The following is a 20,163-nucleotide window of genomic DNA, read 5'->3' as shown; positions in this document are numbered from 1 at the left end:
GCGAACAAATTTGTAGGTGGATGGTTAAGAGGATAATGATATCCTCCATCCATCAAATTTCAAGACACAAATTTAACATTAGTGCTTACATTTTTCTGAATTTATTTTAGTTCTTTCGACGATGTACTCTATTCCTATGAAATGCGCATCGCCGAAAAATCCTGAAATAAATACGAGCACCAAGATTTGAATCCTGATGGGCTGGGATACCATAATCCATCTAACCATTCAATCACAAGTTGGTTCACGGAAGGAGACGTACAACTTCGTCAATTTCAAAATAATGTGCCAACTAAATCTCTTCAAGGTGCTTATACGGATATAATGTGTATGAGTGCGTACATAAAGATGAGTGTGTTTGTCCGTACCGTGTTTAAGAAAACAACCCTGTTTGGATTCCTAGGTTAGAGTTAGTTTTAGTTAGTTGGGGCTCAAATAACCCAAAAGTATCCAAACATGGTGGGTTAGTTTGGGTTAGTTGGATCTAACCCACCCCAAAAAACTAGCCCACACTAGAGGAGATTATTTGGGTTAGTTCTTCTAGGCCCACTAAAAAAATAGTAAAAAATTTACCTCTCCCATTCAAATAGGGTCCAAAGTAGTCAAATGATTAAGAAAGAATATTTATTGTCAATCTAACCCTACCATCCAAACATCTCTTTGTTTAGAGTTAGTTTATGATTAGTTTAAGGTTAAAATATAACTCTAACCTCTAACTTAGTTAGAGTATCCAAACAGGGACAAAGTAGGCGTGCACGGCTCAAAAATCTGGGATGGACGGAGAAGAAAGTCGGTTGAATTTTTTATGACCGGCGGGCGGCTTCCGTGAAAGTTCTCGCGCTTTTACTCCCACACTCCTGGTTTGGTCTTCTTTTTTGAGGTAATATCACTGGTGGTCATACAACTTGCGTTGGATGTGCAGTTTAGTGCTAGAACTATTAAAATACGTTTTTCTGGTCATACAACTTGCACTTTGGTGCAGATACGGTCATTCCCTTCATATCTGCCGCTGGCGTGGCATGCCACGTAAGCACGGGGCCACTGTCAGTGACAGAAAACGTCCTGGAGCCATCCGCGTGCATGGTAAACTTGCACGGACCCTCCTCGGAAAATATTTATTCGCGTCAAAAGTCCCTGCATACAGTGGCCCCAATATAACCTGTTATGGTGGTCTCTCTGTTTGCAAATCCCCCCGATTCCCAAATCTGTAGTCTTCCGAAAAAAGAACCCTAGGCGGGCGACGGCGGCTGCTAGCAACTTAAGTGCCAAATTCAGAGTACACGCCCTTAGTGTCAAAAAATTCAGTTTACTACAGTTTTTTTCTTCAGAAATTCAGTTTACTATAGCACACATACTTGACATAGCAATTTAAGTGCCAAATTCATATTACACGCCCTCAGTGTAAAAAAATTAGTTTACTACAGGTTTTTTTCTTCAGAAATTCAGTTTACTGCAGCACACATACTTGACATAGCAATTTAAGTGCCAAATTCATAGTACACGCCCTTAGTGTCAAAAAAGTTCAGTTTACTGCAGTTTTTTTTCCAGAAATTCAGAGTACATACAACATTATTTGCATCTCGAAAACATCACACAGTTTCAACCACATAATCCAACCAAACAGGAGCATGTCATAAACCATAGCCAAAACAACGAATTTATCATACTTTTACACACATAAAACTGCGTCCTTTCATAACCCCTTCCTAAACCCTAGGTCGATATGCGAACAGGGGAGCTTCACCGTTGTAATCTAATGGCTACAGGGGAGCTGAACCGTAGCGTGACCGAACATCTGTCAAGAACCCTAAGGAGGCAGACACCGACCTAGCGCGACACAACAAAAGACGGCGGCACAAAGAAGATGGCGGGGAGCAGAGGAAAAAAACGAGATGGCAGAGACCAACGAGGGGGCAGACGTACCATAGGACGGTGCTGCTTCGCCCGGACGTGGACGGCGCGGTTCACTCATCTCCTCCGACGACGGCCGCCGTGACGTGCCGGCTCCTCCACCTCCGCCTCCACCTCTGTATGATCAGGACACGAAACAGCGGGGAGTCGAACTGAAGCGCCAGCGATTTTGGGGTGCCGCTCGCAAATACACACACCTGCTTGTTCCCGCCTTTGTAGGGACTTTTTTGTGCACATAGTAACAAGTTGAGGGGGGGTCCGTGCAACTTTACCATGCGCGGGTGGCTCCAGGACATTTTCTGTCACTGACAGTGGCCCCGTGCTTACGTGGCATGCCACGCCAGCGGCGCATACGGAGGGAATGACCGTATCTGCATCAAAGTGCAAGTCGTATGACCAGAAAAACGTATTTTGATAGTTCTAGCACTAAACTGCACATCCAACGCAAGTTGTATGACCACCAGTGATATTACTCTTCTTTTTTACCAGTACGCCGCTTTCACACACGCTTTTACCTCCCTCCCTTCAATCATTCATCAACGCTCAGTCCCGTCCACACCCACCACCCCACAGCCCACAACAAACAGAGTGTGTGTTGCGTTTTCTCCGCTAACCCCTCCCAACAAAACCCTCTCCTCCGCCTTCGCAAGCAAGCCACCTCCGCCGGATTCCTCTCGCCGTCGCTATTCTTCCTCCCCTTCCCTCCGCTCGCCTCAGCGGGCCGGCGACGACGACGACCCGGACCTGCATTGATTTGTTTCGGGGTGAGGAACCCTAGCTTTTTTTTTCTCGATTGTTTGCTCTGCGCGCCGCGAAGCAATCGGCCCACCCTTTTCCCTGTGCGATTGACGATGAATCGGAACCCGTCCAGCCCGCCGCTTTTCTCCCGGATTGCTGTTGTTGGTTGTCGTGTGGAGGAGCATTTGTGCCAGTATTTTTTTCCTTTCCATTTCTGGGAGGTTAGGCGAGCGGGGGCGCCGATTCCTGCTTTTCCCCAAACTCGAGGGTTTCATGGAGCTCCGCTTCTGTTTTTGCTGCTGGATTTGGGGGTGTTTTTTTTTGTTTTGTTACTGAACTCTCTGCTCTGCTCTCGCTGATTTCCTCTGTTCCTGACTTCCTGTGTGAGAGGGGTTGAAATGGATTTTTCCGTCTCCATCGTCTTATTCGTCACGAGCGCGACTGATTATTACGCGCTGATCGCGTTTAGCTAGCTTTGCCCTGATTGGTTGACACCTGTACAGATCGGTCCCAATTATTGCGCGCTGATCACATTTAGCTGACTTTGCTCTGATTGGCCACACGGATATCCATAACTTCGTACTCGCAGCAGCTTCAAAAATTGAAGCCCCGAAAGACCATATGAAATCCATCACAGTACACAAATAATATGAGCGCCTGCGGCGTGCGGACATGATTTTCCCCAAATCTGTAAATTCTGTGGAAAATTGATAATTGTACTAGCCGATTCACATGTCCTCACATTTCACAGATCAATCACATAACATCCAGCAAGGTGAAGCCCCAATCACCACTAACTCAATGTTTTTTGGGTTACCAAAAGGATGGTAGGATAGAGTTACCATTGGAAATGTGGCGTGCCCTTTGTTTTCATGACCATTAAATACATTTAATTGTTTGATGAACTGGATTGTGTGTTTGTCCTTCGCTTGGCATGCTTGTTGCTCACTCGATCTAGTTGCTTCAGGTTAAGCAATGGCATTGTTGGACTGGATTGAGTTGTCTGATGACGAGGAGGTGACAGTCAAAGAAAAACTTCCTCCAGAAAAAGTCAAAGAAGAATTTCCTCCAACAAATGTCAAAGAAGAATTTCCTCCCACAAGAGTGAAAGAAGAACTGGATACTCATATACATGGGACAGCGCAGTTGGAAGTAGAAATTGTTGATTTAACCATAGAAGAAGCTGACGTTGAAGAGGATAGGAATGCTCACGGGAAAGGGGATGCTGCTCAGGGGGCAACAACATCACATAGACAACAGTTTCTTGCACCTCATGGACAAGGCGAGGCAGCTCAGACAGTGGTACCAAGACAAGAGTTTCTTGCTGCTGCTAATGGTGTGGAAGAGTTTCTTGTAATAGGTGATGTTGCACAAGAGGCTATGCAGTCTGGAAATCAGGATTTTGCTGCAGCAGTTGATTGCGCAGAAGAGGCCACGCATTCTGAAAATGCAGATGAAGCTGGCCCATCATTGTTTACAGAACAAGGTGCCGCGGCAGGTGATTGCGGTGAAGAGGCTATGCAGCCTGGAAATCAGGATTTTGCTGCAGCAGTTGATTGTGCAGAAGAGGCCATGCAGTCTGAAAATGCAGCTGAAGCTGGCCCATCGTCGTTTACAGAGCAAGGTGTTGCAGCAGGCGACTGCAGTGAAGAAGCTTTGCAGCCCGGAATTCAGGATTTTTCTGCAGCAGTTGATTGCGCAGAAGAGGCCATGAAGTCTGAAAATGCAGCTGAAGCTGGCCCATCATTGTTTACAGAACAAGGTGCCACGGCAGGTCATTGCGGTGAAGAGGCTATGCAGCTTGGAAATCAGAATTTTGCTGCAGCAGTTGATTGTGCAGAAGAGGCCATGCAGTCTGAAAATGCAGCTGAAGCTGGCCCATCGTCGTTTACAGAGCAAAGTGTTGCAGCAGGCGACTGCAGTGAAGAAGCTTTGCAGCCCGGAAATCAGGATTTTTCTGCTGCAGTTGATTACGCAGAAGAGGCCATGCAGTCCGAGAATGCAGCTGAAGCTGGGCCATTATCGTCTACTGGACAAGGTGTTGTAGCAGGCGATTGCAGTGAAGAGGCTATGCAGTCTGGAAAGCAGGATTTTGTCGCAGCAGTTGATTGCGCAGAAGAGGCTATGCAGTCTGGAAATGCAGTCGAAGGTGCCCCATCATCGTTTACAGAAGGTGTAGCAGCAGGTGATTTTGCTGAAGAGGCTATGCAGTATAACCATGAAGACAAAGCTGCTGAATGCTCGTCAATGACACGACAAGCTGCTTCATCATCCTTGTCAATGACAGAACAAGGTGCTACTACATCCTCACTAAGGACAGCGCAACAGAGTCACAAGAGAGATGCATTGATAGATTCCCCTCCCATCGCAACTGTGGCGCCTTTTCCCCGGCAATTCTGGAAGGCTGGAGAGTACAAGGTTGCTTCCCGAGCTTCCATCAACAGTATGTTCTTATTCTCTTCCTAGCCTAGGACTCTATTTAACAGTCCCACCAATAAACATTGCCTGTCCCATTTAGAGTGTCCATCATGGCAGGTTGGGTGGATTCCCCTGCTTGTCCACTCCGCTCTCCCATTGGTGGACTGAAACTTGCTCACATGCAGTTCCCTGTTACATGAAAGATGGAACTGAGAATTGTGTTTACGTTAAGTAAAAAAGTTTGCTGTATTACATTTACATGTCTCAGAGTATCTACTAGTTAGATTATTATTAGTTTGCTGTATTTTTGTATAATATGGCAGAGCTGCATCCAACCTACACTGCCACTGATGCAAGAGTCCTTCATGGTTTACCTTGGCTACCAAGTTGTTTACTTTAATCTTTAGTTGGTTTATTTCATTGTTATAGTTTGGTTTATTTTCGTTGAATATATTCCACAAAATAGAGAGATGTTTCCATCTATTAAATAGTCTATTACATAAGGTGATAAGGCATCCCTAAAATTGGGAGGTTGTATCCAGAGTTCATTATGCATGAATGAATTAAGGGTCTTCTGTTTAAAGTGTTTTCCCCAGCCTCTTTCTCTGTTGTATTAACATAAAAAATAGAGGAAAACCTGCACTGGCAGGTTCAATATGGCCCCATTCAGGTAAGAGGAGCAAGCAGTGGGGAACATCTATTTATATGCGTGTTAGCATCAACAGCATCCTATCTGCATGCACATCATCTCCATTTTCTATTTGTTCTTACTTCTTACCATTTAATTTTGCAATTTGATTAGATGGCCAGAACTGCTTAAGGATTAATCCCAAGTTTCTTCACTCGAATGCTACGTCACACAAGTGGGTATTTGGTGGTACGTCGTAGTGATATCTGTAAAGCTGGCACTTCACTTCTGCTTTTGTATGTCTATGCCCCTTCTAGTGAAATCTGGACTCTAGATTGATGTATGCTTAACTCTTTTTCTACAGCTATTGCAGAACTGCTCGACAACGCTGTTGATGAGGTTTTTGCTTCAAATATATGAACACTAAATAGTATCACCTTTATCTGTGATTCTCATGCTTTATTTTGTTTCTTGATTCCTCTGTTTTGCATTGGAACGTGGAGTAGGTGCAGAACGGGGCAACCTATGTGAAAATAGATAAAATGAAATATTCTCCTGTTGGAGAGTATTCGTTAATGATACAAGGTAGCATACAGATAGATATGTACTATCAAATTGCACTGGCTATATAATTTTTATATAGTATTTTCTGTAGCTTATTTCTTGAATCCTATTTTCAAGATGATGGAGGCGGTATGAGTCCTGAGTATCTTCGACATTGTTTGAGCTTCGGATTCTCCAATAAATGCACGAATTCATCAATTGGACAATGTAATAGTTTTTGTGAACTCGCTTAAAAATGTTGATTATTCCATTGCTAAATAGTCACTGACTTGTGGTTACATTTACAGATGGAAATGGCTTCAAAACCAGCACAATGAGGCTTGGGGCAGATGCTATCATATTCAGCTGCAGAAAAGCTAATAGGTTTGTCCTACTTTAGCAATGCAGCATCTTTCCTATCCACTTTCTGACATTAGCAAATATGGGAACTTTGATTCGACACTCTAAATTATCATGATAAAATGCAATATGGAACAAATTGATTGTACTTTGTTTTTCTGTTAAACCTCCCATCCTAAAATGTACTATCAAGTTAATGCACGTGAGAGCTCAGATAATAAAATTACAATCAAAGATCGGCATGCATTATAGTGGGCAAATGAAAATTTTGAGCTATATGCATAAATTATAAGATGTAAAACTCGGGTAAAATATATCGAGTGCTTCTGTCTAGGCGTCTTTTTGGGTATCTCATATTGCGATTTTTCATAGGAAATAACAACAATAGCTACTCTATCTGCAAAGATAAATATGATTTATGAAGCTACATCCATAGCCTTGAACAAAGAAAGTCTAGAATGAAGTAGAAGTGTGTTTTAAGTTTTGTGCAAAATGTCCATAAGGCATAACCCAACCATAGAATTTTCTAGATAGTACATGTGGCAGAATCTGTTCTAATAAGAGAAATCCAACGGCCAGCAACACTCGGATTTGCCACCTCTCTACTGTCGGAACGGCTTCATCCAACGGTTGTTATTCAAAGTTATTCTTCACTATAGATATAATAGATAATAGATAATAGATAGATAGAAGATATAGATAACAGATATAAAGGAGCATGATTGGATGGTTACCAAAAACTGGTTGGCGAAAATTTTGGTTAGGTACCGTCTTGCTTTGCCAATTCTCAAAAATTGGTAAAATTGGCAAGTATTGGAGTTGCCAATTTTTAGCATATAACTTATGATGTCATTGTGTTGAGCATCTTTGCTGTGTCCTGCTAACTCGCTATCCAAAGGCTTTTAGCATATAACTTGTTATGTCATTCTGTTGAGCATCTTTGCTGATGTCTTGCTAACTCGCTATCCAAACTTATCTACTATATTGTGGTAACCATTTAGTTTAATCATTGATATGGCAGCAGATTGACACGAAGTGTTGGGCTGCTCTCTTACACATTCCTCAAAGGAACCGGCTGCGATGACATATTAGTGCCAGTGGTCAGTTTATTAAACTTATTAACTTATGACACTATTAATGTAGCATCTACAGCCACATCACCATGTTTTTGTTTAGTATTTGGACAAGAGTGAACTGACATTTGTTTCCAATATAATAGCTTCTAGTTGGTAATAATGTCTTCTGAAGATTAATTAGCATGTGGAATTGTGGATGTAGGATTTTAACTGATACAGACCCTTGATACCGTGCTATTTCCTACTAAACAACTAATGCTATTTTTCTTATAGGTTGACTATGAATTTGATCCTTCATCCCGCAATTTCAAGAGGATAATGGACCGTGGTGAAAAACATTTTTCTTCCAATTTGTCCACTCTTTTGAGGTGGTCTAAATTTTCTACAGAAGATGATTTATTGAATCAAGTAAGTTACTACTCTCTCTACCTATCCAGTTAATCATTTTTTGCAATTCTGACATGACTTCCTCTTGAAAATATTTGTCCAAAACCAATTGATTGTATGTCGGTGTGCTCAGATAGTAACTGGTTACTTCTATGGTTGCTTAGTAGTGTTATACCCTAAAAGCAATATTTTCATGGTGAATATCTAGATTTCGTTTTGAAATGCAATAGCTATACAGTTTTTTTCTTCTGTATATCTGGAATGGTTTGTTTGTACAAGATTACTTCCTACTTACTCTGGTCCACATGCTGACAGTTTGAGGACATGGGATGCCATGGCACAAAAATTGTTGTATTCAACTTGTGGCTCAATGATGTGGATGAAATGGAGCTTGACTTTACAACTGATGATGAGGTGACATTTGTTTCTCTCGGCGACTCTACTCCATAGATTTCAAATTTCAGTATTCCTTGTTTTTATGATGTACTTCAAAACTAAGGATAAACATTACTTAGTTCATGCAACACTTGAAAAATATTTGATGAAAAAGTTGAATATGTTCTAATCTTATAGACATGGAAGCTGTAGTATTTGCTTTAAGAATAGAATTCTTCCACCTTTTTGTTGTTGGAAGATATATAAAATATTTACTTTTTTACTTGTATCACCTGATTGCCCCTGCCGGGCTAACAACCATCAAAGAAATTAGCTCAGTAAATGTCGAATCACTGATGTTGATCGGCTTAGTTTATATCCGGAAGAGGCCCACCGGGCAGTAGTTAGGGGGCTTGGCCCACAAGTTATCTTAGGCAAGTTATCTTAGGCTAAAGTTATAAATACTCGTGTAAGACATCGTTTGAGATCAAGCAATAAGAAGAATATTATCTCCTATTGCCCGGCTCCCTGAGGAGCCGGAAACCCTAGCCGCCAACAGCCCTAACCGCCGCCGCCCTTCTCCTAGCTCGCGACGGCGCCCTGCCGCCGGCACGCCCGTTCCTCGCCACGCCCTCCTCCATCCTTCCCTTACCACCTATGGCCTAGACCTGGTAGAGTACTTGATTCTACCAATTTGGTATCCAGAGACACCAGGCCGATCATGTCACTCCTTCCATCACCGCCGCCGTTACCATCCACCTCCGTCCAGCTCTCGCTGCCGCCGGCCACTTCCACGGCGATGACGGAGATCGCGTCCGGGACCACCGCCCCCTCCGCTCCAGCGGCCATCACCACTACGGGGGATCCGCCCCCGCTCCTCTCGCCGGAGGAGGTGTCGGGCACCCTGCGGGAGCTTGTCCAGGCGGTCAGGGGTATTACCCTCTACCTCGCCGGGAACCAGCCCCCGCCACCGAGCGCCGTCACCACCGTCTACGGACCGCCGCCGCTACAGTGGGCCGCCCCGGCCCTCCAGGCGCCCTCCGGAGGGGCGCCCCAGCCGCCGCCGCTGCTGCCGCACTACTCGGCGGCGGGACAGCCTTGGCCAGCGTGGCTGGCCTCCACCGCGCCGCTGGGGGGCCCGACCCAGCAGTTTCTTCCGGCGCCACCGCCGCCCCCCTCCCCCGACGCAGGCGCCGGTGCAGCAGCTCCACCCGGCGCCACCGCCATCGTCAGCACCACCACCCGCGTCTCGGGCCACGGGTCGGCCCCTGCACCAGGTGCAGTTTCCACCGTCACCATCGCCGATCCCCGCGTGGGCGACCGGTTCGTCTCCGGACCCGGTATACTCCACGGCGCTGGAACACCCGACGCCCTCCCTGCGATTCGATCACCCTTCCAGCTCAGCGAACTACGCCCCGGCGCTTTCCGAACCGGCATACGCGCTGCCGGCAACTGCGGCCGCCCCCGGGCACGGCGGGCCGCCACCCCCTCGCTTCGCCAAGCTGGACTTCGCCACCTACGAGGGCACGGAGGACCCCCTCAACTGGCTCAACCAGTGCGAGCAGTTCTTTCGAGGGCAACGGACGCTCGCTTCGGATCGTACCTGGCTCGCTTCCTATCATCTAAGAGGCGCAGCACAAACTTGGTACTACGCTCTCGAGCAGGACGAGGGCGGCATGCCACCATGGGAGCGCTTCCGGGACCTTTGTCTCCTCCGCTTTGGGCCTCCTATCCGCGGGAGCCGACTGGCGGCCCTCGGCCGTCTACCTTTCACATCTACGGTGCAGGACTACGCCGACTGCTTCCAGGCCCTGGCGTGCCACGCGCCGGGCGTCTCCGCGACCCAGCGCGCCGAGCTCTTTGTGGGCGGTTTGTCGGACCATATTCGCGTGGACGTCGAGCTCCGGGATCCCCCCGATCTCCAGACGGCCATGTACTACGCCCGCGCGTTCGAGCGCCGCGCGGTGGCCATTCAGCAGGACTCGCCGTTCCGGGCCGCTGGCTCACTACCTTCGCCGGATTCCGCATCGGGTCGGCCTGCGCAGGCTTCCGCGGCACCCCTCGCCGCGACCGAGGCACCTCTCGCCGCGACCGCAGCGCGCCCGTTCCGCCGGCTCACCTCAGCCGAGATACTCGAGCGTCGCCGCCAAGGGTTGTGCTTCAACTGCGACGAACCCTACAAGCCCGGCCACGCCTGCCCGCGACTCTTCTACCTGGACGTTGCAGACTACATTCCGGAGGACGCCATCGCCGCCGACCTGGCCGTCCCAGATGTCGAGAAGGTGTTTGACGCTGGTTGATTACCTCGAGGAGTTCAGCAAGCGCATCCCCACCCTACAGCTCGAGGACGAGCTGTTTGTGCAGGCGGGGAGAAGTGTTATGGCCGGCTTAGTTTATATCCGGAAGAGGCTCACCGGGCAGTAGTTAGGGGGCTTGGCCCACAAGTTATCTTAGGCAAGTTATCTTAGGCTAAAGTTACAAATACTCGTGTAAGACATCGTTTGAGATCAAGCAATAAGAAGAATATTATCTCCTATTGCCCGGCTCCCTGAGGAGCCGGAAACCCTAGCCGCCAACAGCCCTAACCGCCGCCGCCCTTCTCCTAGCTCGCGACGGCGCCCTGCCGCCGGCGCGCCCGTTCCTCACCACGCCCTCCTCCATCCTTCCCTTACCACCTACGGCCTAGACCTGGTAGAGTACTTGATTCTACCATGAACCCCTTGTGACTACAATCACCACCAGTAATCCTATATACTGTTCTCATGCAGTATGGAAATGAATTATAGCTGTAACTCATTCACACTTTCACAGTGCTGCTTGCTTTACCTTTCTCCGAGTCATTTGTACAAATTTTCACTAAAGGACAACATTGTCACATGGTGGTGCAGGATATTATGATGTCAGGAGCGCCTAAGATACCAGAAGAACGCGCGAAAGTGAAAAGGTTGAATCATATGCATATTGCAAATCGCTTTCGATATTCACTTCGTGTAAGTTCCAAACACAAAATATATATCCGAGACTTACATCTGTTTCTTTGGAATGACTGACTAGCTTAAACATGACCAGGTTTATGCATCTATACTATACCTTCGTCTACCACAACACTTTAAAGTCATCTTGTGTGGACGAACTGTTGAACCTCATCATATTATAAAGGACCTCATATACCGTGAATGTATCAAATATCGACCACAAGTTGGAACAAGCGTACAGGTTAGTTTGTTCTAGAAAACTTAGTTTAGAACTGATCTCAGCTGTACATCTACTAACATTATGCACATCTTTTCTAATACTAAAATGGTAGTTTTGCAGAGCAACTTAACTACCAGCTGTACTATTTTGTATTCCCTGCGTTTACTATTATAAGATGTCCTGACTTTTTTCTGAATCGGATGTATATAGACGCATTTTAGTGTGTTTGTTCACTCATTTCAGTCCGTATATAGTCCATATTGAAATATCCAAAACATCTTATAATAGTGAACGGAGGGAGTACTTGTATTGGGCATTGATATGATCTCCAGTATGCATATTTGACTATGACTTATTCTATTACATTGTTAATAAACTTATCAAATATGATGTGATGAAAAATATTTTATGACAAGTCTGGTAATAACACTTGCACTTCACAAGTTCTTTCAGAAACATTTGCATGCAAAAATCCAAATATTTTGGTTACACTGGTGGCCAAAGTTGTAAATGGTGACTGCATGCGTTCTAAAACGACTTTTAAGCTCATGAGTAACTGCAACATCATTCTTTTTAAGTAGTGAGCATTTCATTGGTCATTCTAGACATTGCTCAGGGAACTTTATTTGAAATATAGATTGCACCCATCTAAGTACAATTATTTTGGATGATTGGAAAGTATGTAGTGCACCTAATGCATCTGTTTTGAATCAGGTTGATGTCATTACTTCAATTGGCTTCTTAAAAGGAGCTCCACACCTGGATATCTATGGATTTAATGTCTACCATAGGAACCGTCTTATTCTGGTAAAATAAGTTCATCCACATGTACTACTGCTTTTAAATTTGTCATATGTTGCATAGTATTTGTTCTTGTAAGTTGTTTCAGGAAACAAGAAATTTGTAATAATAATAATGCAATTGCTAAGTAGAAGCATTACAAAAGCACAGACTCCAGATTAGTTACTATATGGACGATATTAATGTCCAATACAGATTAGTTGAGAACTTACTAGAGGGGCTGATTACAATGAGGGTACACCTTAAAGGATCCTCATTGCGGGACTTTCCTTTCAGGCGGGTTTTATAGATGTTCGTTTAAACCATATAGGGTGTTTAGATGATCCCTCTTTTATCTAGGGTGATTTCATCATCTTTGTTATAATGTGTTTCCTTGTTACCAAAATTTCCTTCCAGATGGATATTCTGAATTTCTGATATTGCAACAACAACAACAACAAAGCCTTTAGTCCCAAACAAGTTGGGGTAGGCTAGAGGTGAAACCCATAAGATCTCGCAACCAACTCATGGCTCTGGCACATGGATAGCAAGCTTCCACGCACCCCTGTCCATAGCTAGCTCTTTGTCGATACTCCAATCCTTTAGGTCTCTCTTAACGGACTCCTCCCATGTCAAAATCGGTCGACCCCGCCCTCTCTTGACATTCTCCGCACGCTTTAGCCGTCCGCTATGCACTGGAGCTTCTGGAGGCCTGCGCTGAATATGCCCAAACCATCTCAAACGATGTTGGACAAGCTTCTCCTCAATTGGTGCTACCCCAACTCTATCTCGTATATCATCATTCCGGACTCGATCCTTCCTCGTGTGGCCACACATCCATCTCAACATACGCATCTCCGCCACACCTAACTGTTGAACATGTCGCCTTTTAGTCGGCCAACACTCCGCGCCATACAACATTGCGGGTCGAACCGCCGTCCTGTAGAACTTGCCTTTTAGCTTTTGTGGCACTCTCTTGTCACAGGGAATGCCAGAAGCTTGGCGCCACTTCATCCATCCGGCTTTGATTCGATGGTTCACATCTTCATCAATACCCCCATCCTCCTGCAACATTGACCCCAAATACCGAAAGGTGTCCTTCCGAGGTACCACCTGACCATCAAGGCTAACCTCCTCCTCCTCACAGCTAGTAGTACTGAAACCGCACATCATGTACTCGGTTTTAGTTCTACTAAGCCTAAACCCTTTCGATTCCAAGGTTTGTCTCCATAACTCTAACTTCCTATTTACCCCCGTCCGACTATCGTCAACTAGCACCACATCATCCGCAAAGAGCATACACCATGGGATATCTCCTTGTATACCCCTTGTGACCTCATCCATCACCAATGCAAAAAGATAAGGGCTCAAAGCTGACCCCTGATGCAGTCCTATCTTAATCGGGAAGTCATCGGTGTCGACATCACTTGTTCGAACACTTGTCACAACATTATTGTACATGTCCTTGATGAGGGTAATGTACTTTGCTGGGACTTTGTGTTTCTCCAAGGCCCACCACATGACATTCCGCGGTATCTTATCATAGGCCTTCTCCAAGTCAATGAACACCATATGCAAGTCCTTCTTATGCTCCCTATATCTCTCCATAAGTTGTCGTACCAAGAAAATGGCTTCCATGGTCGACCTCCCAGGCATGAAACCAAACTGATTTTTGGTCACGCTTGTCATTCTTCTTAAGCGGTGCTCAATGACTCTCTCCCATAGCTTCATTGTATGGCTCATCAGCTTAATTCCACGGTAATTAGTACAACTCTGAACATCCCCCTTGTTCTTGAAGATTGGTACTAATATACTCCGTCTCCATTCTTCTGGCATCTTGTTTGCCCGAAAAATGAGGTTGAAAAGCTTGGTTAGCCATACTATCGCTATGTCCCCGAGACCTTTCCACGCCTCAATGGGGATACAATCAGGGCCCATCGCCTTGCCTCCTTTCATCCTTTTTAAAGCCTCCTTCACCTCAGACTCCTGGATGCGCCGCACAAAACGCATGCTGGTCTCATCAAAGGAGTCATTCAGTTCAATGGTAGAACTCTCATTCTCCCCATTGAACAGCTTGTCGAAGTACTCCCGCCATCTATGCTTAATCTCTTCGTCCTTCACCAAGAGTTGGCCTGCTCCGTCCTTGATGCATTTGACTTGGCCAATATCCCTCGTCTTCCTCTCCCGGATCTTAGCCATCTTATAGATGTCCCTTTCACCTTCCTTCGTGGTAGTTCAGCCGTGGTAGTTCAGCCACCTTCTCTAACTTATGCTTTTCAGCATGCAAAATACTAGCATGTCATATTATTTTAATCTATTAGTTTCTTTGTTCAGCCATTTTGGGCTGCAGGCTCTGAGAGAGGTCGAGGCAGAGGCATTGCTGGTATGAATTCCTATTGCAGTTTTTAGTTTGTTGCTGGGTTTCGCTATAATTTCAGTACCAGAGTATTTTTAGTGTTGAATAAAACATTATTTCCTAGGGGTTTTGGAGGCGAACTTCATACGACCTACACATGATAAGCAAGATTTTGAGAAGACGGAACTTTTTCAGAGACTTGAGACGAGATTAAAAGACATGACAATGGAGTATTGGTAAGTTCTGAAAGTGCTTACAGCTGTATTCCCAGCCTTTGGTCATTTACAGATATATTTACATTACATTCACCTTCCAGCCAGATGCACACTTCCCTTTTCTTTTACTGCATGCATGCTCTGATATCTTCCTATCATTCTTATATATGTACTGTTATTTTCTTGGAAAAAATATGACTACTCATCTATTTGTGGCAGGAGGCACCATGCTCATTTGATTGGCTACCAGCCAGTCACAAAATCTCTTCCTCCAGCATATTATACATCTATTGCTGCTACCAATGACAGCTCAGTAGCCCAAGCTACAGCAACAACTTATGCCAGGAACTCAAGAGCCAAGGCATCTGGAGTGTTGAACTCCCGTTTCAATGGAGGTAACTCATTAAATCCTTTGCACGTTGGTGCCTTGAGGGATCAAATGGACTATGGTGCATGTTCTTTAGCAAGGAGAAATATGAGGACTTCATTATATATGCCAAGCACACCCCAGCAAACTGGTTGGTTTCAGATATCTTTCGCCCCCTTCAATGAATCCCCTTGATATTTTTCTGATTAGTTTACTCCAAGCAGAACTCTGCAAAAGAAGAAACTCTGGCTCGATGATTGAAATGAGGGCCCAAAAAAGGCACAACACGAATGGCGATGCTGACCACGTTGGAAGCGTCAATGTTGTTGAGGTTAGAAATCTGTTAGGAGTACTTTTATGGTAATAAATAGTTTTAACTTTTTGATTGCATTTTTTGTAGATAGGAGAGGAAAGGAGCAGTCTCTTACTTTGTCAGAACATGATGCTAAAGGCCGAGTGAGTAATGAAATCTTTCTTAGCATGATTTTAGCTTTTGTTTATTCCACTTTCAGTTCTATGGGTTACATATACCACATTTGAAACAACAATCACCATTATTTGCATATTTAATTTTACACCTATTATAATGTATGAATTAATGGGTTACATATACCACATTTGAAACAACAACCGGCTAATGATATTAGTGTGACCATTAGCATGCTTCATTAACTGAATCCCGATGAAAGAATGACGATAGCATAGGTAAGCAAACGGTTTGGTATCATTAGCCGGTTTATCGTATGAATTAATCTATAATTCTCTAAGTATGAGACGTGAAACCAATTTTCATCATTAAGTAACATAATCACAAGAGCAAGCATGATTGGAAAGGTAACGTGACAGACACTTGTTATTTGTCATTGGGAAACAACGTGGGACGCTTGGGAATGAAAAATTGACTGGATTTACTCACCCATGATTTGACCGGACTACTTGGGAGATCCCTTAAGGCATGGATAAGTTCCATAGGGCAAGGCAAAGACAAACCAAATAACGGCATAAATTGCTAAGCCGTAGGCATAGTTTGGTAAAGAAGGGTATAATCAAACACGCATGCTTAAATTGTCTACCATTAAGTTTTAGCATTGCTTCTTAGTTGATCCTTTTTTTCGATGGCTGTTTAGAACATTGAGTGACCACACACAGAAGTGATTACTCTGGTCAACTGGAACAAAAAGTTGATATTTGATGCAAAAGGATCTGATCCTTTGTTGATTATGGCTTAGTACTGTTGGATATTAGTGCTCTATAATAGTACGTTATCTCATGTAGGTAACCTATGGTTGGGTCATCTCATCTTTCGTTCATCCGTATAATAACAGTTACAAGTTGACAGGCAACTTTGAATATATGTCTAAAATGGACGTAGATAACTAAACTGAGCATGATAGCAGATTATAGGGACCAAAAGTACAGTTCATTGTTATACACTGGGTCAGCTAAAGCTTGTAAAACTGGATTCATTTTTCTTTCTTGATAGACCTGCGCTTTTCTCTCTAGGATGCTGTATATTCACATACTTCTGTGGCAGTAGTTTGCTCTGTTTAGTTTCAGCAATGATCCGCACGATAAAGTGTAGTTAAGGGCTGATTGTTTGATCTACTGGACGTGGGTTGTGGACTGTAGAGGCGCTTCTTTTAGTACGTAGTTTGTATCACAGAGATGGTAAAAAAATATACAAGTATGCCATCCCTGCAATTTCCTTTTTGCTGGGTCCATGCACTTTCTTTTAGATTCACAAGGTAAAATAGTTTGTATATGTTTTGTTCATTGTTTGTAAACCATGTGTAATGATTGTTGCCAAAAAAATGCCGTGAAGGTGTTCTGAGCTGGAGGCGGCCGGGCAGACTCTCCGAAGCAAGGTAAGTTGCTGGTAAAATGCAGTTTTTCATACTTTTTGCGGGGAGGTAAAATGTACTCGTATCTAGAAGTAAAAAAGTAAAAAATTACCTACTTAGATGGCTCTGGTGTTTTGAATGTTGGAAATGGAGGCACCTGATCCTCTTAGATTCCAAAAGGCTGACGTGCTCAATCGCCACTGAACAGGCGGACAGGTTGATGGGTGAACTCCGCGAGTGGCAACGGAAGCGGAGGAGCCTGACGGACGAGTTGGAGTTCTACAACGGCCTCAGCGCGATACAGCGCAGGATCCCCATCGCCAGCACCTCCTCCATGGGAGTGGGATGGATCTGACTGAATGGCATGACTGACAGCGGAAGTCCATAACTACGTACTAATACTACTAACCCAACCTATGGGGCGGTTTAAGCGGGAGTTTGACCCCTCGGGATGGTGGTAGAACCAAGGCACCTGCAGTAAGTAGATGTATGGTTTGGCACTAGGTGCATGGTAAGTAACATCAGACGTTTTATGTAGGAAGAAACCTCCTTTACGGTAGCGGTGGCGGGTCAATAACTGAATACACACGTAAACTAAAAACAACTCTCCCTCTAAATATGATGCTACTGCATAAACTGTAGCGGTGCACATGAATCAACTAGTTAAACTGTTTGGGAGGAAGTAAAAAAAGGAGAAGAGAGGACCAGCTTAACCAGCGAACGTTTGCTGGGGAGCATGGCAAACTTTGTTGTCAGCGGGTTGCAGTTTTCGTCAGTGAGGATGGCAAATCCGTCTAGTTCCTTTTTTCTAGGATTTGTCCTGCTTCTTGAAAGAATTTGCCATCCTTGCGACTACATAAATTGCTACAAGAATTGTTCGTTTTGCCATGACCTTCGAGAGAACATCAGCACAGTAATATTACCGAAAATTAATGGGTGGTTATTTTGTTTCGAAGGAGATTTTGACCGTTGTGCTCAAGAAATCTCTGCAGCCTTAGAGTTCTCCTTTTCACGAGTAGAAAATCCTTGCCGTGTCCTGTACAGTAACACGGGCGGACGGGCTCACGGGACCGTGTGGTGTAGTGTGGACTGTTCCGACTGAGGACCGCTATGAACCCTCAAATTATCAATCTTTATTTCTTTTTTCTCGTGATGGAAAATTGCAGCCGTCCATGCAAACGGCATACTCCTCAAACAAATTATTGGGCGTGTGAAGGTACGTGACGGGAAGCAAAGCAGCTGTCAAGAAAATTGCACGTGCCTTTGAGAGATTTTCTTTTTGAGGGAGTTTTTTCTTTTCTTTTTAAGACACCTTACCGATTCATCTTCTTCACTTTTGCTTTAGGGCATCTCCAACAGGTTGCATGTTAGTCTTATTGGTAAAATGTCCATGTCATCAACCAACAGGTTATCATACAACTACTCCAATGGGTTGTATGTAAGCTATCCAATAGATGGTGAGATAATAAATATGATTGCTCTCTATTTCACCTTGGAGCTTGTGTAAAGATTGTTGGTTAATCTACATACAACTTCGCTCTCTCTCCGTATTTAATACATGCCACATCATCACTATGTCCTAGGTGGCAAATTTACCAACACCTATCTCACAACTGTTGGAGATGCCCTTAGAAAGATACCCTTGTCACGGTTTTCGTGGGAAAGCTTTCACTTACCCCTTCTTCCTTCGCATGCACGCCATTGGTTATGCTAACGCTACACTTTCCTAGTGGGCGATCGATCGGTTTCCGTAATCTCTTGTTTTCCGAGTCAGTTCCTTTTCTCGTTGTGCAAGCATCTTTGTACCGTGCAAACTTTTTTCCAGATTATTATAAGCTTTGTTGCACAAGACTCTGGCCCTTGTTTCTTGAGACGGATAAGTTCAGGGCCTGCTCCGCAAATCCTATCTACTCCTTCCGTCTCAAAATAAGTGTCTCAACCTACACATGGTATATGTGTTATTCAGATCTCATTGAGTTATATGACTGAGCAGTTTAACGCCAAGATAGCAGAGGGATAATAATAAACATAGGTATAGTTGTGCTAGTTTTTTTTTGACATGTAGTTGTGCTAGTTGTTGTTAGTGTTTGAAACTTCTGCATTTTCGGTGCTTGTTTTTCCTGTATGTGTGTGCATGCGTGCGCAATAAACCGGTGCGTTTTCGCTGGTTTCTTTTTTTTTGCGAGAAAACTTCCGATCTATTCATCACCGGGTTCCTAACAATCCATCTGAACTAGCAGATGCAGTCTGAAGCTCTGAATCCGCTTCAGGCTTGCCATGTTAAAGGGGTTGCGACGCACGTAGACCGTGTTTAGCATTGGTGTTTTTCTCGTATCATTGTTGGCAAAAAGAAAGCATCGGCTGTTTTTTGTCCCAAAATTACACGTGCGGCACAGCGACTCAAGCTCTCCTGGAGAAAAGAAAAATATCTGAACGAAACGAATCACAATCGCAGCGATATGTTTGTCTCTTTGTTCTTCCACTGTACTCCTATTATGGGTGGCTGCGAATGCTCCATTTTTTATATTTTAAAATGAAAACTTTCGCTCTTTCAGGCCTCAGCCTCTGCAGAAAATAATAAAAGAAGTCGCACGTGATCCTGCCTGCGAGCTCACTGCATATCTCGTTCGCCAGAGATTTTTTTCACCTCGCAGCCCGCACCGAGAAGCCTGCACGCGTCCCCCATGCACGCCACGCGGGCAAACTGTACGTCTGGTCCACATGTCAGGCACTTGGTGGCAGCACACGTGGTGGTCTAGCGTTGGCCCTCGAGATCCCAGCTTGGCCCCGGCTCTGCCGGCGGTTGGATCTCGTGAAGCTTTTGCTTTGCCTCTCCGATGCTTCTCGTTGCGGGGAGCAGAGCTTGTACGAAGAGAAAAGACGTGCTCCCCCAAAAACCTCAAATTTGGGGATGGTTTTGGCAGTCTATCATCTTCTAGTCCTGGAAATCTTCTATCCTCAACCGCAGCCTTC

At 44.7% G+C, this 20,163-nt stretch overlaps 1 protein-coding gene across 2 annotated transcripts; it reads left to right on the top strand.

The window, feature by feature from the left end:
• The first annotated feature begins 2,464 nt into the window (after positions 1-2,464).
• Positions 2,465-17,944, top strand: LOC119328588 (protein MICRORCHIDIA 6-like). Of its 2 annotated transcripts, none has more exons than XM_037601573.1 (20): positions 2,465-2,675; positions 3,617-5,092; positions 5,870-5,944; positions 6,060-6,094; positions 6,202-6,280; positions 6,377-6,466; positions 6,547-6,622; positions 7,620-7,698; positions 7,948-8,082; positions 8,377-8,475; positions 11,325-11,426; positions 11,506-11,652; positions 12,346-12,438; positions 14,746-14,794; positions 14,892-15,003; positions 15,202-15,500; positions 15,574-15,680; positions 15,750-15,805; positions 17,172-17,214; positions 17,399-17,944. In XM_037601573.1, exons 2-20 carry the CDS (start codon positions 3,625-3,627, stop codon positions 17,543-17,545), a joined length of 3,291 nt encoding a protein of 1,096 aa, XP_037457470.1. In that variant the 5' UTR covers positions 2,465-2,675; positions 3,617-3,624; the 3' UTR covers positions 17,546-17,944. The 2 variants fall into 2 exon arrangements, with proteins under 2 accessions (XP_037457470.1, XP_037457471.1); XM_037601574.1 differs by having other exon boundaries at positions 2,466-2,675; positions 7,623-7,698.
• The last annotated feature ends 2,219 nt before the right edge of the window (positions 17,945-20,163 follow it).

This window comes from Triticum dicoccoides, chromosome 7A (assembly GCF_002162155.2).
Source record: "Triticum dicoccoides isolate Atlit2015 ecotype Zavitan chromosome 7A, WEW_v2.0, whole genome shotgun sequence".
Classification (NCBI taxonomy): domain Eukaryota; kingdom Viridiplantae; phylum Streptophyta; class Magnoliopsida; order Poales; family Poaceae; genus Triticum; species Triticum dicoccoides.
This window is presented reverse-complemented; position numbering and strand designations above follow the sequence as displayed.

Bases quoted from the DNA above. Each gene is read 5' to 3' on its own strand.
- LOC119328588 (XM_037601573.1), top strand. From the start codon at position 3,625: ATGGCATTGTTGGACTGGATTGAGTTGTCTGATGACGAGGAGGTGACA. The intron at 6,623-7,619 runs GTTTGTCCTACT...TTGATATGGCAG, and splicing joins AGCTGCAGAAAAGCTAATAG to CAGATTGACACGAAGTGTTG. The intron at 12,439-14,745 runs GTAAAATAAGTT...TTCTTTGTTCAG, and splicing joins ATAGGAACCGTCTTATTCTG to CCATTTTGGGCTGCAGGCTC.